The sequence below is a fragment of the Leptodactylus fuscus genome, chromosome 1 (genome assembly GCF_031893055.1).
Source record: "Leptodactylus fuscus isolate aLepFus1 chromosome 1, aLepFus1.hap2, whole genome shotgun sequence".
NCBI lineage: Eukaryota > Metazoa > Chordata > Amphibia > Anura > Leptodactylidae > Leptodactylus > Leptodactylus fuscus.
The window spans coordinates 13,818,254-13,833,519 of NC_134265.1; the positions used below are offsets into that span (position 1 = coordinate 13,818,254).

General features: G+C 43.0%; 1 protein-coding gene across 1 annotated transcript in view; it reads right to left on the reverse strand.

Annotated features, from left to right (window-relative positions):
* The window catches only part of LOC142195595 (uncharacterized), a 704,678-nt gene that overhangs the window by 51,518 nt on the left and 637,894 nt on the right, over nucleotides 1–15,266 (reverse strand). Inside the window, 1 exon segment of the mRNA XM_075265539.1 lies at nucleotides 7,552–8,013. Within this exon segment, the coding sequence (XP_075121640.1) occupies nucleotides 7,552–8,013 (462 nt within the window).

Consider the following 15,266-nt stretch of genomic DNA (forward strand, 5'->3'; position numbering starts at 1 on the left):
TCCATTGTGCGCTGCCAGTGTCCATTCGGTCTCGTGCTGGCGCCTCCTTGCTGGGAGTCCTGCACCTCATGTGATTGCTGAGATTAGTTAGGTAAAGAATTTCCAGAAATGAGACCGAATGGACACAGGCGGGGACAACGGGGTGCTGGGGACAGGTGAATATACTTATTTTTTATTTGTTTTTTTATTTTTACACCTCCCTGGCGGACACCACAGTGATCACTCCAGTTTATAGACAACCTCTTTTAAGGGGATGTCTGGGCCAAATTTTTTATGGCCACTTCACTGGTCTCCCCCAATACAGTGGTCTCTTCACTGGTCCCCCATAATGTATGGGTAACAGTGATGGGGCTATTATATTGTGTGGGAGCAGTGATGGGGTAACATCCTGTGCAGAAGGGGGATGTTAAAATGTGTGGGGCTCAGAGGTTAGCACTGTAGCCTTACAGCACAGGAGTCCTGGATTCGAATCCTGCAAGGAACAACATCTGCAAGGAGTTTGTATGTTCTCCCCGTGTTTGCGTGTATTTCCTCCCATATTCCAAAAAGACATACTGATAGGAGAAAATGTACATTGTGAGATATATATATATATAAATATATATATATATATATATATATATATATATATATATATATACTGTGTACTACACTATAAGGCTAAGGCCATCAGTTTTTCCCACAGCACTTATTGCAGAAACTCGGCAGAGGTTTCCTCTGAGGACTTTCTGCTTCCATTATACCTATAGTGAAACCACCGGTTTCACCACATGCCACGAGTTCCAAAACCACAACAGTTTTGGAAATTGCAGTGTGTCTACTGCGTGTATTTTTCTGCAATGTGTGGATGGGATTGCACATACAATATACCTACACACTCAGGCCTGGTTCACATCTGCGTTCGGTAATCCATTTGGGGAATCCACATGGTGACCCCCCGAACAGACTACTGAACGCATTAGCAAGCGGTGTGCAGTGAAAGAACATGGACCCCATAGATTATAATGGAGTCCGTGTGCTTTCCGTGCGGTGTCCACACGGAACAAACGAACAGAAAAGTAATTCATGATCTACTTTCCTGTCCGCATGTTCCGTACAGAGACCGCACGGAAAGCACACGGACTCCATTATAGTCTATAGGGTCCATGTGCTTTCACTGCACACCGCTTGCTAATGCTTTCGTAATTCATTCTGGGGGGCCCCCATGTGGACTCCCCGAATGGATTACCAAACGCAGATATGAACCAGGCCTTATCCCTATATCATATATACATTATTATAGCATATATACACACATATACATTTATATACATTCATATACCATATATGTCATATATACTTTTACTTATATATACTATGAGTGTATGAATACTATATATACTCACATATATACATACACTCACTCCTACACATTATTATAGTATACTGTATATACACACCTGTATACAAACATACAGTACTCACACATTATACAAGACACATACTTTACACAAATGTACACACACACATATATATATATATATATATATATATATATATATATATATATATATATTTTAAATAGACAGATTTTACCAAAATAATATACTCACATTTTCCAGAAGAGTGAACCATCACAGCAGACGGCTTCCAGTCTTCCCTACACACTCCGATGTGAGAGACGACTCACTGTGAGGGGGAGGGAGGAAGTCCGGACAGCACAGCAGGTCCTCACAGGAAAGCAGCAGGTCAGTGAGAGGATTACGAGCAGCCATTGTAGCTGAAGCTGCACACATGTCCTCCGATATATACTTTCCCTATATATTGGGAGGACACTATGTACAGCTTCAGCATCAGCTAATGGGGACCGTGTGTGTTGAGGCAAATGCAGATGCATTGGTCAGGTGCTTGACTGGGTGCATTAGTACAATGAGGACTTAACAATCGGGACTCGGGGCCCACCGGGGGATTCACTGGTTACCCGGTGGGCCAGTCCGACCCGGATGCCAACACCTCTGGAATGCAACTGGGACAGTAGGGGAAGCATGCCTGGGGGCATCTAACAAGCCCAAGTCACAGTTTTACCCCACCATCACAGCCTTCAACTACACACTTTCCACACTCAAAAAAAACACTATGAAAGTGGGAAAATACCTGGAAACCTTCTTTCTTCCCCAATTGGATGGACAGAAACCCAAATTTTAAGCTAAAGAGACATTACCAAGCACCCCTTTAAATCACGTTGCCTATAAAAACCACAGATGGAATAGGCAATGGGAAATCCAACAGTACCCACCCTGAACTGTCATTGTGGCTGTGTGTGATGTGGTAAGAGCTTCAAAAATTCACTTTTCTGGTCCTTAACGTGAGCCCTTCCAAATTAAGTTAGAGGCCCTTAAGCTGAGCTACCAGCAGAGATTGAGGCCCTTTAACTTAGTTCAGCCTTGCACCAGCAGAGTTTTTTGCCCTTTGGGTGAGTTGAGCCTTGCACCAGCAGAGTGTTAGCCCCTTTAAAATTGTTAGCCCCTAAAACGGTGGTTCCAGAACCATCACTCTCATTGTGTTGGATTGATGCAGTGGATTGGACTGAGGACCCAGACATTGACCTTGATTGTGATTGGAAAATTGATAACATTTTTGCATCAAGTCCTGGGGGTAACTTTTATTTAGAGGACCGCAAAGGTGGAGAATTGGCTGCAACCACTACTAGCGGTAATGGTCCTCTAATATGGGACTCTACATTACCTCTACAGGGTTCTCATCAGGTGTTAATAGTCCAAACAACATGCTCCAGTACTTTAGCTGTAGATAAGAAACCACTTTCCCTTCTGACACCAGATTTAACCAAGCTTCACCATCATCATCCTGCTGAGATGGAGCCACTAAAGGAAACCTTACCTTCCAAGGCATGTTCTGGAGCTGCGACTGAGCCAAATCTAAACACAGAGTCCTTTGCAACTGAACAAAATTCACCAGCAGTGTTTTTGGCCCTTAGGGTGAGTTGAGCCTTGCACCAGCACGTGTCCCGTAACATCAGGCGGGCCCTAAGTTCTGCGCTAAGTTGCACAAAGTTCCACTTGACCACCAACGCATGGACAAGTGCATACAGCCAGGGACGCTACATTTCAATCATGACACACTGGCTGAATGTAGTTGAGGCTGGGACCGGGTCGCAAACTGTGGCGGCCTGTCTTGTCTCCCCGCCCAATATTCATGGCAGGAGTGCTGAAACACCACCCTCCACCACCACTAAATCGACCCCAGTTACGAGCTGGAAACGCTGCAACACTGACGTACTGAGATGTCAGCAGGCCGTGCTGAAGCTCATCAGCTTGGGGGACAGACAGCACACTGCCTCCGAGGTGGGGGATGCCATCCTGGATGATATGGAAATGTGGTTTTCCCCGCTGCACCTGGGGCCAGACATTTTTTTGTGTGTGATAATGGCCGGAACCTGGTAGCGGCTCTGGAGCTTGCCAGCCTCCAACACGGTCCATGCCTGGCCCACATTTTCAACTTATTGGTGCAACGGTTTTAAGGTTTTTAGTTTTTTAGGTTTTTCACACACAAACTACATCCACTACTACAAAAAGACAACCGTCTAAATTCCATATTTCCAGACCCCCCTCTCCTGTGCTACAGACAGCCACCAAACCTCAGGAATATGATTATTAGCAGCTCACTATCACCTCCAACTAACAAAGGAACATTTCCATGTGGACAGAAGAGGTGCAAGACCTGCCTCCACATACTGACCACCGACAGGATAGAGATACCAAACTCTAACAGGGAATATAAAATCCCAGGAGTGTTCACCTGTAACACACCTAATGTAGTGTATTTGATCATTTGCACCAAATGTTCCACTGAAAATCTGTATGTTGGAGAGACCAGTCAGAAACTCAGAATGAGAATTAATTCACATCGCCATACAATCAAACAACAGAGAACTGATCTTCCCGTGCCAAAACATTTCTGCCAGGAAGACCACAGCATCATCAATGACATGAAAATCTTGATCTTAAAAGGGAACTTTAAATCAAGGAAACAGCGACTGATTTATGAGTACAAGGCCATGACCCTATTCCAGACGCTGGACAATGGAATGAACGTCTCACGTGGGTTTATGTCTTTTTATACAAATCACTGAACTGAGACAGCCATTAAGATAAGAACCTGGGATCTGGCAATTGATTATTTGTTTTTATAAGTATATAGTAATAAGCATAGTAATAAGCCTCTTCCCCCCTCCCTCCTGTAATCCTACCCCTGTGTCCAGTTATAAATATGCAGCCTCTAGAAAGTGTTTTTAGATATCTCTGAAGAAGGAGCTCAGAGGAAGCTTCGAAACGTCATATTCTGTCATCATTATGAGTTAGCCATTAAAAAAAGGTATCACCTACTGAAGACTTGCAAAGTTTTTTTTGTTTTTTTTTTATATTTCTGGGTTTTGTTAGGGACATCTGATCGTAAAGCAATAAACCTGACTTATCCGGACATCTTACCTATGTAATATACTGATGTCACATGTATAAATACTACAGTCACTAAATGCTATAGACATGAACAATAGAATGCAGTAATGATATATACACAAGTGGGGCTCCTGTCATCTCAAAGCCCCATCCTCCAACTACAGAGGAAAGTGGCAATCAAGGAGCTGGAGTTATCCTAAAAGGGGTAAAGTAAGAGGTTCCCTTCCTAACTCCAACAATACATCTGCCTCCAATAAACATTGATGTCAACAGTGTGTGAGGATGACTGATTCAGTATTACCCTCAATGGAGCAATAGAACTCAAAATCCTTGGATCCTTTAGACTTTCAAGAGTTACAAAATAAAACGTATGCGTCTTCCTCCTGAGGGAATTCAGTTGATGTCTTTTCAATCCCAACATCTTCAACAAGACTGCTGAACCTAAATGCTATTTCTCTGAGGTCTTCTGAACATAGAAGCCTTCAGAGGTCACTATTCAAAATAGATGGGTCAAGTAAATAAAATTCAACTTGGATTAAATTTGTTCCACTTCATAAACCAAAATGCAGTTATGTGTTCCATCGACCTAAGATTTGTAATCCAGACATAATTGTCTCATACTTGGACGACTTTCTGTTAGTAGCCAACAAACAATCCACATTAATAGACCAAGATCAATTCTTGTCCCTCTGAAAGATCTGAAAACGCCAGAGAAACATCAACAGAGAATTCCTTCCTTCTGCTGGAGAACAACATGCTCTATAAGGGAGACCATGAGAACCCTGGGCCTAATGGACCTGTCCCTACAGAGGTTGTGAGGACAATCTCCTGGCAGGATGGACTCCTGAGAAACCAATTACAAGTAGGATTAATCTCACCTACTTTATATAGAAAATGACTAGAGATGAGCGAACAGTGTTCTATCGAACACATGTTCGATCGGATATCAGGGTGTTCGCCATGTTCGAATCGAATCGAACACCGCGTGGTAAAGTGCGCCAAAATTCGATTCCCCTCCCACCTTCCCTGGCGCCTTTTTTGCACCAATAACAGCGCAGGGGAGGTGGGACAGGAACTACGACACCGGGGGCATTGAAAAAAATTGGAAAAAGTCATTGGCTGCCGAAATCAGGTGACCTCCATTTTAGACGAATAGTGGATTTCAAATCCGGGTCATATGAGAATGTGAACTTTGTGACTATGAGACAGGGATAGCTGTACAGGCAGGGATAGCTAGGGATAACCTTTATTTAGGGGGGAATGTTATTAAAAATAACTTTTTGGGGCTCTATCGGGTGTGTAATTGTGATTTTTGTGAGATAAACTTTTTCCCATAGGGATGCATTGGCCAGCGCTGATTGGCCAGAGTACGGAACTCGACCAATCAGCGCTGGCTGTGCTGGAGGAGGCGGAGTCTAAGATCGCTCCACACCAGTCTCCATTCAGGTCCGACCTTAGACTCCGCCTCCTCCAGCAGAGCCAGCGCTGATTGGCCGAATTCCGTACTCTGGCCAATCAGCACTGGCTAATGCATTGTATTGGCGTGATGAAGCAGTGCTGAATGTGTGTGCTTAGCACACACATTCAGCTCTACTTCATCGGGCTAATAGAATGCATTGGCCAATCAGCGCTGGCCAATGCATTCTATTAGCTTGATGAAGCAGAGTGTGCACAAGGGTTCAAGCGCACCCTCGGCTCTGATGTAGCAGAGCCGAGGGTGCACTTGAACCCTTGTGCACCCTCGGCTCTGCTACATCAGAGCCGAGGGTGCGCTTGAACCCTTGTGCACACTCTGCTTCATCAAGCTAATAGAATGCATTGGCCAGCGCTGATTGGCCAATGCATTCTATTAGCCCGATGAAGTAGAGCTGAATGTGTGTGCTAAGCACACACATTCAGCACTGCTTCATCACGCCAATACAATGCATTAGCCAGTGCTGATTGGCCAGAGTACGGAATTCGGCCAATCAGCGCTGGCTCTGCTGGAGGAGGCGGAGTCTAAGGTCGGACCTGAATGGAGACTGGTGTGGAGCGATCTTAGACTCCGCCTCCTCCAGCAGAGCCAGCGCTGATTGGTCGAGTTCCGTACTCTGGCCAATCAGCACTGGCTAATGCATTGTATTGGCGTGATGAAGCAGTGCTGAATGTGTGTGCTTAGCACACACATTCAGCTCTACTTCATCGGGCTAATAGAATGCATTGGCCAATCAGTGCTGGCCAATGCATTCTATTAGCGTGAACTGAGTTTGCACAGGGGTTCTAGTGCACCCTCGGCTCTGCTACATCAGATTGCTACATCTGATGTAGCAGTGCCGAGTGTGCATCAGATGTGTAGTTGAGCAAAACTGACTCAGCACTGCTAAGTCTCTGCATTCGCATAGGAATGCATTGGCCAGCCTTCGGCCAATCAGCGCTGGCTCTGCTGGAGGAGGCGGAGTCTAAGGTCGGACCTGAATGGAGACTGGTGTGGAGCAATCTTAGACTCCGCCTCCTCCAGCAGAGCCAGCGCTGATTGGTCGAGTTCCGTACTCTGGCCAATCAGCACTGGCCAATGCATTTCTATGGGGAAAAGTTAGCTTGCGAAAATCGCAAACTGACAGGGATTTCCATGAAATAAAGTGACTTTTATGCCCCCAGACATGCTTCCCCTGCTGTCCCAGTGTCATTCCAGGGTGTTGGTATCATTTCCTGGGGTGTCATAGTGGACTTGGTGACCCTCCAGACACGAATTTGGGTTTCCCCCTTAACGAGTTTATGTTCCCCATAGACTATAATGGGGTTCGAAACCCATTCGAACACTCGAACAGTGAGCGGCTGTTCAAATCGAATTTCGAACCTCGAACATTTTAGTGTTCGCTCATCTCTAAAAATGACCATTTCTAAACAAAACTAGTTTATCTTTTATAAAATAGATTAAGATAAAAAAAATATTATATATGAAGAAGGATTTTATTAACACAACAAATATACTGTAAAACTGCTCATACAAAAACATTCTCAACATGAAAAGGACTTCTATCCCATGTGAGCTTTTTGATGTTTATCGAGATACTTTTTGAGAGCAAAACATTTGTCACATTCTGAACATGAATATGGCTTCTCTCCTGTGTGAATTTTCTGATGTACAACAAGATTGGATTTAAGGGTAAAACATTTCCCACATAGAGAACATGAATATGGCTTCTCTCCTGTGTGAATTCTCTGATGTTTAATAAGACTGGCTTTCTGGGTAAAACATTTCTCACAATCTGAACATATGAATGGCTTCTCCCCTGTGTGAATTCTCTGATGATTAATAAGACCGGCTTTCTGGGCAAAACATTTCTCACAATCTGAACATGAAAATGGCTTTTCTCCTGTGTGAATTCTCATATGTATAACAAGACTGGCTTTTTGGGTAAAACATTTTCCACATTCTAAACATAAATATGGCATTTCCCCTGTATGAATTCTCTGATGATCAACAAGATTGGATTTTTTAATAAATTTTTTTCCACATTCTAAACATGAATATGTCTTCTTTCCTGTGTGAGTTCTTTTATGTTCATCTGTTCTATGACTTTTATTTTGCTTCAGAGACTGTGATGACTCAGAAGATTGGACGTGTATAATAGGATCAGATGATAGATCTTTGCTGTGAAGGGCTGAGGGTACATCTGGGGTAGTGACATGTTCTTCATCTTGTGTGATACCGTGATCCTCTGCAGTATAATTTGTAGATATCAGATGTCCCTCTGAGCTTCTGGTACAGTCATCTGACAAGAAGAAATCTGATTTTAATATTTTTAAATAATATAACCATAGAAATTCTACAGATTTTTTATAATATATCCAAATAAAAATTTATATACAAATTACAATGTATTTTTCCTAATATAATTTAGTTACTAAATCAGACATGTGAAAACAATAGACCTTCAAGCACAGACCAGAAGATCATAATGTTCGGCCACCAGGTTGTTCTCTTGCAGTTTTCCACTTGTGTGGTTATACCAGCATCTTCATTGGTTCATCAGTGTGCCGGTCACTACTTTTTCTACTAACAGTTTGTAAGGCTGGAAAACTAAACCATCCTTCCATCGAGACCAATTTTACAAAAACATAAAAAGACACCAAGCAATATCATAGTGTAGATCTGTTAAGAGGTAAAAATAGGGAATCACAAAAAGAAATGTTTCTTTCCGTAAGTATGACCAGTTGGCTTCTCCCCTTTGGTTGTTGTGAATGAATCACACCAACAAAATCACTTGTAGATTAACCCAAGGTGAGAGTGGCAGCGGCTATCACAAACATTACCATAGAATTGTGCAGTTGCAGACCAATAGAGAGCCAAGGAAGCTCAAATAGTGAATCGCGTTCACTGGTCCGGGACCGTAGAGATTTTCATGATGTATCTGGCCTGACTGGAAAAGTTTTGCACTTGAAAAAGGGCCATTTGAGCCCGAAACACATTGTGCTGTTTTATCAATAAAAAGTTCAAGCAAATCTCTCCAGCTGTTTCTTCGGTCCTGGACCAGTGAGCGCAGTTCACTATTTGGGTCTCCTCGGCTCTCCATTGTTCGAGTTCAATTTTGTAAGACATGTAGCAAAATTCAGTTATTAATCTCTTAAGGACGCAGGGTGGCTTGAAGGTTAAGACTGAGTTTTTTGGGTGGGTTTATTTTAGATTCTCCATCTTGGCCTTCCAAAATTCATAACCTCTTCTTTTGAATTAGCTATATGAGAATAATTTTCGATATCTAGAATTATATATCCACACACAGAGAAATGCTTGAAATATTTTGTTCAGATTAACAGAAATGCTTCTTCAAACTGTGTATGGATCAGAATCCAGACCAGAGCAGAACAAAAACATGAAATTCCTAAATATTTTTTTTTTAAATTTACACAAGCTAGAATTTATTTTAGATGATGACTTTTGAATAGAACAAAAGTTATTTTTGAGGTACATTGGATAAACAAGAAAGAAACGACTTGAATATAAATAAATTGAGGTTTTTTTTAAAGATTTGTGCAGGGAAAATCAGCAGGACTTTGACGTTAAAACAGCAGTATGGATTTAATAAAACAAAAAATGTTAATTCTTTATCCAAAAAGTCCTTAAGAAAACATTTTTCACTAGCGGGATTATTCTCAGTAAATAAATAATAAATACATATGTTTAAAGAATATGAATAGAGATGAAATGTCTCTATTACAAGTACTGTCTGACAGTATATTATGGGCAATGAGAGGGGTAACAGTGTGTAAGCAGCAGCTCAGATTCCAGTCACTGTCTATGAACCTGTCCTATCTATGTCTATTCTATTCTAGCACTAACCTGCCTGTGTGGAATTGCTTGATTCAGTCCTCCTGTAACTATTGCTGGAATTTTCTGAACTGTGCGGGCTATAGCCAAGCTATGCGGCCATTTTTTGTTGCGTGACCATTTTTGTTCCTCTGAAGAAAATGGTGGTGAATAGTCATGCAGCAAATCACACAGACAATGTGTTATTTAAAAAAAACCATTGGAAGTTCATGAGGGAAGTGTGTCGCCTTCTGAAGCCCTTTGAAGAGGCCACCAAACGTGTCAGCAGCAGGGAAAGACTTATCATGATGAGAAGGGGAAGGAAGATGAGGAGAAGAGGTTTGTGTCATTCTAGAGCTGGCTGTGGCTGGACTGAGGGTGATCTCTGTTATATTGTACTATTTCCTATTGTATTGTAACCTGTGTGACATAGTAGGGGATCCTGAGTCTCACAACACAGCGCCACCTAGTGAGTCTCATACATACATCACACCTTCCATAGGATTGAATAATAACCAAATGTCCAATGGGAGGACATCACCTCGTAAAGGGGAGGAGTCGTCTGATTACTGGTTCCCATAGTAGTACCCCTGCAGGAACTTCCTGTGTGTGTTAGTGAGGAGATTGTGGAGTTAGTAGAAGATGATGGAGTTGTGAAATCCTGTGAACCGTGAGCTTAGTGCAGGTATCTGAAGTTCTACTCCAACTATTCAGAAGATCCTGTCCCCTGTCTGCCTAGCCATCACCCTGAATGAAGCCAGGTATCATCATTTTGGAAGTATGAGACTGTGGAGAGAACATTCTGGAACACGAGCTCCATAGCAAGTATCACAGGATTCAGGGACCAAGGCCACAACTGTAGAATATCCCACCACCCTGATTATTGCACCCCAAAACTCTGCATTTTCATGACCATATAACGTTAGTGGGGATACTGTGTGCTAGTACAGTGGTGGGCATCCTCCTATGAGGCAAATAGGAACCCAGATGCACCTTAAACACTGAAACTTAAAGGGCTAGGTAAGTCTTTTTTTTAGTCTACCTTACTCCCCAGGAGTTTGTGGTGTCACTAGGTGAACCCTGTTATTGCTTATTGAAGGAACTGTTTAAGCATCTGGGTCTCCACATCCTTGGAAGAATTTTTAACATGGGACAAGATCAGTGCTGAACCCTCGTGCCCAGAGACCGTGACAAATCTGCGCTGTCTGCAACCTGAAACCCCAACTGCAGAGTTACCCTTCCCCCCATCTGGTCACTGCACTTTCCTTTTTATTTTGTTTCATTGTCGAAGTGAATAACCCAAATTTTGGATCTCCTTTTCATGGGGAATAGTTAGTTGTCTCACTATAACTGAGGCTGCTACATTTACCCTCAGTTGCAGGAGGAATCCAGCCTCCTGCACACTGTTCTTTAGACTTACAGAGCTGATCTGGGTCCTGTAGGACCCAGCAGCTCTTGTAAGACACTGAGCCCGGCGGATCACGTGTCCGCCAGGTCAGAGGGCGGCCGCATCATGACGGCGCCCATAGCCATGTATACAGCGCTCATTGTATTGAGCGCTGTATACCCAGCGATCGAGAAGGCAGGGAAGGGAATAAACCTTCTCCGTCTTCTCTCTGGGAGCTCCGGCTGAAGTTACAGCCGACTCCCAGCTTCAGCAGCTGCACGATCTCCATGCAGCTGCTGTGTTCTGACTGGACGTACTGGTACGTTCTGTCAGAACTAGGCAACCGCTTCTTGGACGTTTATAGTCTATGGGCGGTCCGGAAGTGGTTAATAAGAGCTCACACTCACCACTACAGATCGCGATATTTAACATAACCTGTACCGAGACAGTGTGGCCCACAGTTATCTGAGAGGGTCATGGGTATCAGACCCTATAAAGCTAATAATGATGGCAGATCTTAGGGACGGGCCGTTAATATGAGAAACCAGATAACTCCTTTAATTTGCATTTTCGTCAAATAGAGAAATTTACAATGGAAAAATCTGACAGAACTTCATAAAATCCAACACAAGATACAGATTGTACAGTGACACTGGGGTAATTCCTCACCTGGGTGGTCACCTGTAGGAATGTCCTCCTCACACTCCTCATCACCTCTCACACAGGGATCTTCTTCTATCATTATGGCTGTAGAATCCATATTATTAATATTACTGTGATAGAAAGACTGGAAAATAAATATTGTAAAAGTTACCAGATGTAGGGAATAGAGCAGGAGATATCTGAGAAAAGTAGCTGCAGATCTCCTAGAAGCTGGACATAGATATTAGATGACAACCACGAGAACCTCATAAACATGTATACTCGGCATGGCTAGACGGGCTTCAGGATGTGTCAGCGGAGGAGATCAGGTTCTATCAGATACATCAGGGGTTGTTTGTCTCAGGGGAAATAAAGGATCAGATCAGAAGAAATACATCATGATGGTTCCTTATTCCAACCAGCAGTCTCCATAGACAGAAGATTGTGCGAAGATCCAGACATGTAATGTCTATGGTCAGCTTTATCCTCCATCTCCACCTCTCATTACACAAGTATAAACATCTAATACTGCTGGAGAATCCAAGACTGACCACAAGGACTTCACAGCCTGTCTACACATCATAGGGAATATCTCCATCTACCTGATCATCCTGTGGAAGAAGAGGACTGGGACATCTCTCTGGTGTTGTCCTCTTACTGGATCTACCTGTAGGAAACACAGACAGGGACTGAATTCATTCTGTACATACAAATAATGGAAGTCCATGTGTATATAGTCATGTCTATTACCTACTGATGTGAGGGACTGGTGGTCCTCCGTCATGACCTCCTTGTAAAGATCCTCATGTCCTTCTAAATAATCCCACTCCTGTATGGAGAAATAGACAGCGACATCCTGACACCTTATAGGAACCTGAATAATGGACTTCACACAGATATGTGCAAATCAATTCACCATTTATTATGGAAAGTTGAGTAAACGTTATCGGTCAACAATGACCTTCCGCAGACACTCAAGAAGTTCCCAAACGGGACTCAAAACTTCCAATTTGTATGATAATAGATAAGGGTATTCCCCCTCGCTGCATTGAAACGCACTGTCGGCTTTCTAGCAGTGTATTAAACCACATGTGCCCCAGATGGTGAAAGGTCGTCTTTAAACCTTACAGGAACCTGACAACACAATGATACAGTCATCACCCCGACCCCTCCAGTTACTGTATAATGTCCCAGCATTCCCAGCAGTGTCACCTCTCCAGTCAGCAGATCTATCATCTGGTCGGTGAGTTCTAGGATCTTCTGGTCATTGATCTCCTCCTGTATCACGGGGGGAGGTGGAGGTGCCGGTATTAGGCTCAGAGTTCTTTCAAATCTTTTATACAGAGGAGCCTGACAGCGCCCACTAGAGGTCTTCTTCACTACTGTGTATTCCTGGTTATGGGGAGACACATTAATAAATATCACTCCATACATGTCCAGAGTCCATCACCTCTCCAGTCCTATCATCTGTTATTACTATAGATAAGAATGATGTAATGATGACATCATCAGAATCTCTCACCTCTCCAGTACACTGGTAGATGATCTCTATGGTGAGATTTAATATTCTCTCCGCCATCTTGTTCCTTTCCGATTCCATCCTTGATATTATATGGTCTGGAGCTGAATTTAGACATAATAAACCATTGTTTATACTGTACATAATCCCATATAACATATACATGACTTCTGTATTGCAGGATATTGTACATGGAAGGGCCTAATAGGCATCAGTACATAACAGTCTGGAGGTTGTTGTTAGGTTTCCTGGCTGCCATGACCACCCTGAGGAGGTGACAGAAGGGTCTTGTGCCTGTTGAACCATTTAGATGTTGTAATCAGTTTTGACAAACAAGAGGCAGATTTAGTAATACTGTGTACTATTCAGACAGTGTAAAGTTAGATTGAACAATCTTATACTACATCAGATTTATCACAGTGTCTAATATGGTTTGATATATCTTTCATACGAGGGGAGTTCAATGTATTCTCGGTATTGGGGCGATTTAGTATTGATGAAGGTTTTTAAATTATCTGAATGTCAAATGACACTCCCTGAGGGTATAAATGCAAATGTTTAATTCATTATCATTATTACTTTTTGAAATCTCCTTGGAGAAAGACGACCAGAATGACTAAAGCAACAATGTTGCAAAAAATCAAGCATTGCCCTGTGATAAAATTAATTACTTACTTACTTCGTCACTACCGTACATAGACTGCGCAGAACGAGCGCAGAAATATTAAAGGAGACAGATGGAAAAATGTTGAAGGACGAGGCCCAGATTGGTGCCAGAACTGAGGAGTCTTGTGCCAGAAATGATCCCATAGAAAAGTATAAGATCCGTTCTAGCATCAGTTTCCTTCCCGCTCATGTGCACCACACCGGAGAGAAACTAATCCAAAAGTAATACGGGGTCTCTGTTACCCATAGCAACGAATCACATCGCAGCTTTCACTTCTCATAGGCAACACACAATATGAAAGCTGTGCTGTGATTGGTTGCTATGGGTAACAGAGACCATTTGATAAAACTGCCCCATAACGTGACCCATCAGAGAATCCCCAGAAGATCCCAGAGCAGGTGTCAGATAGTAGTGAAGAGCCCCATAATAATCCTGCCAGGCCTGTGAGCGACCACCTACCTCCTCCTGTACAGCAGCCGGGGTTACAGGACCTCTGATGATGTCACATGTCTGGCCTCAGTTAACTTTAAAAACCTCTGATGATGTCACAGTCATATGATCAAGTGACATGATCAGGTGTTACAGGTGAAGATACGGTGGATGCTGGAACGTAATGGTAATATAAAGATATAATATAAAGATCTGCCGTGGATCCAGTAGGTGGCACTGCCTCCTGTGACTGTTAGGCCAGGTTCACACGTTATTTACGGTCCAGTGCTCTTATCCATCATAAATCGTATAGACCTATCTTTCAAGATTTGTGTATGTAGCAGAGCCGCGTCTGTGTGTGACGTGTATGCAGCAGAGCCGTCTGTTTGTGACGTGTATGTAGCAGAGCTATTTGTGTGTGACGTGTATGTATTAGAGCTGTCTGTGTGTGACGTGTATGTAGTAGAGCCGTCTGTGTGTGACGTGTATGTAGTAGAGCCGTCTGTGTGTGACGTGTATGTAGTGGAGCTGTCTGTGTGTGACGTGTATGTAGTAGAGCTGTCTGTGTGTGACGTGTATGTATTAGAGCCGTCTGTATGTGACGTGTATGTAGCAGAGCTGTCTGTGTGTGACGTGTATGTAGCAGAGCTGTCTGTGTGTGATGTGTACGTAGCAGAGCTGTCTGTGTGTGATGTGTACATAGCAGAGCTGTCTGTGTGTGACGTATATGTAGCAGAGCTGTAGTAGAGCACCATTTTACTGGCATTGGGGCTAACGATCCATTACCATTACAGGCTTGTCTGACATTTTCTTGTATTACACATTGCTTTATGCAGCCTGTACTATTTGATACATCAGATTGCATTAGTGATCAGACCCTC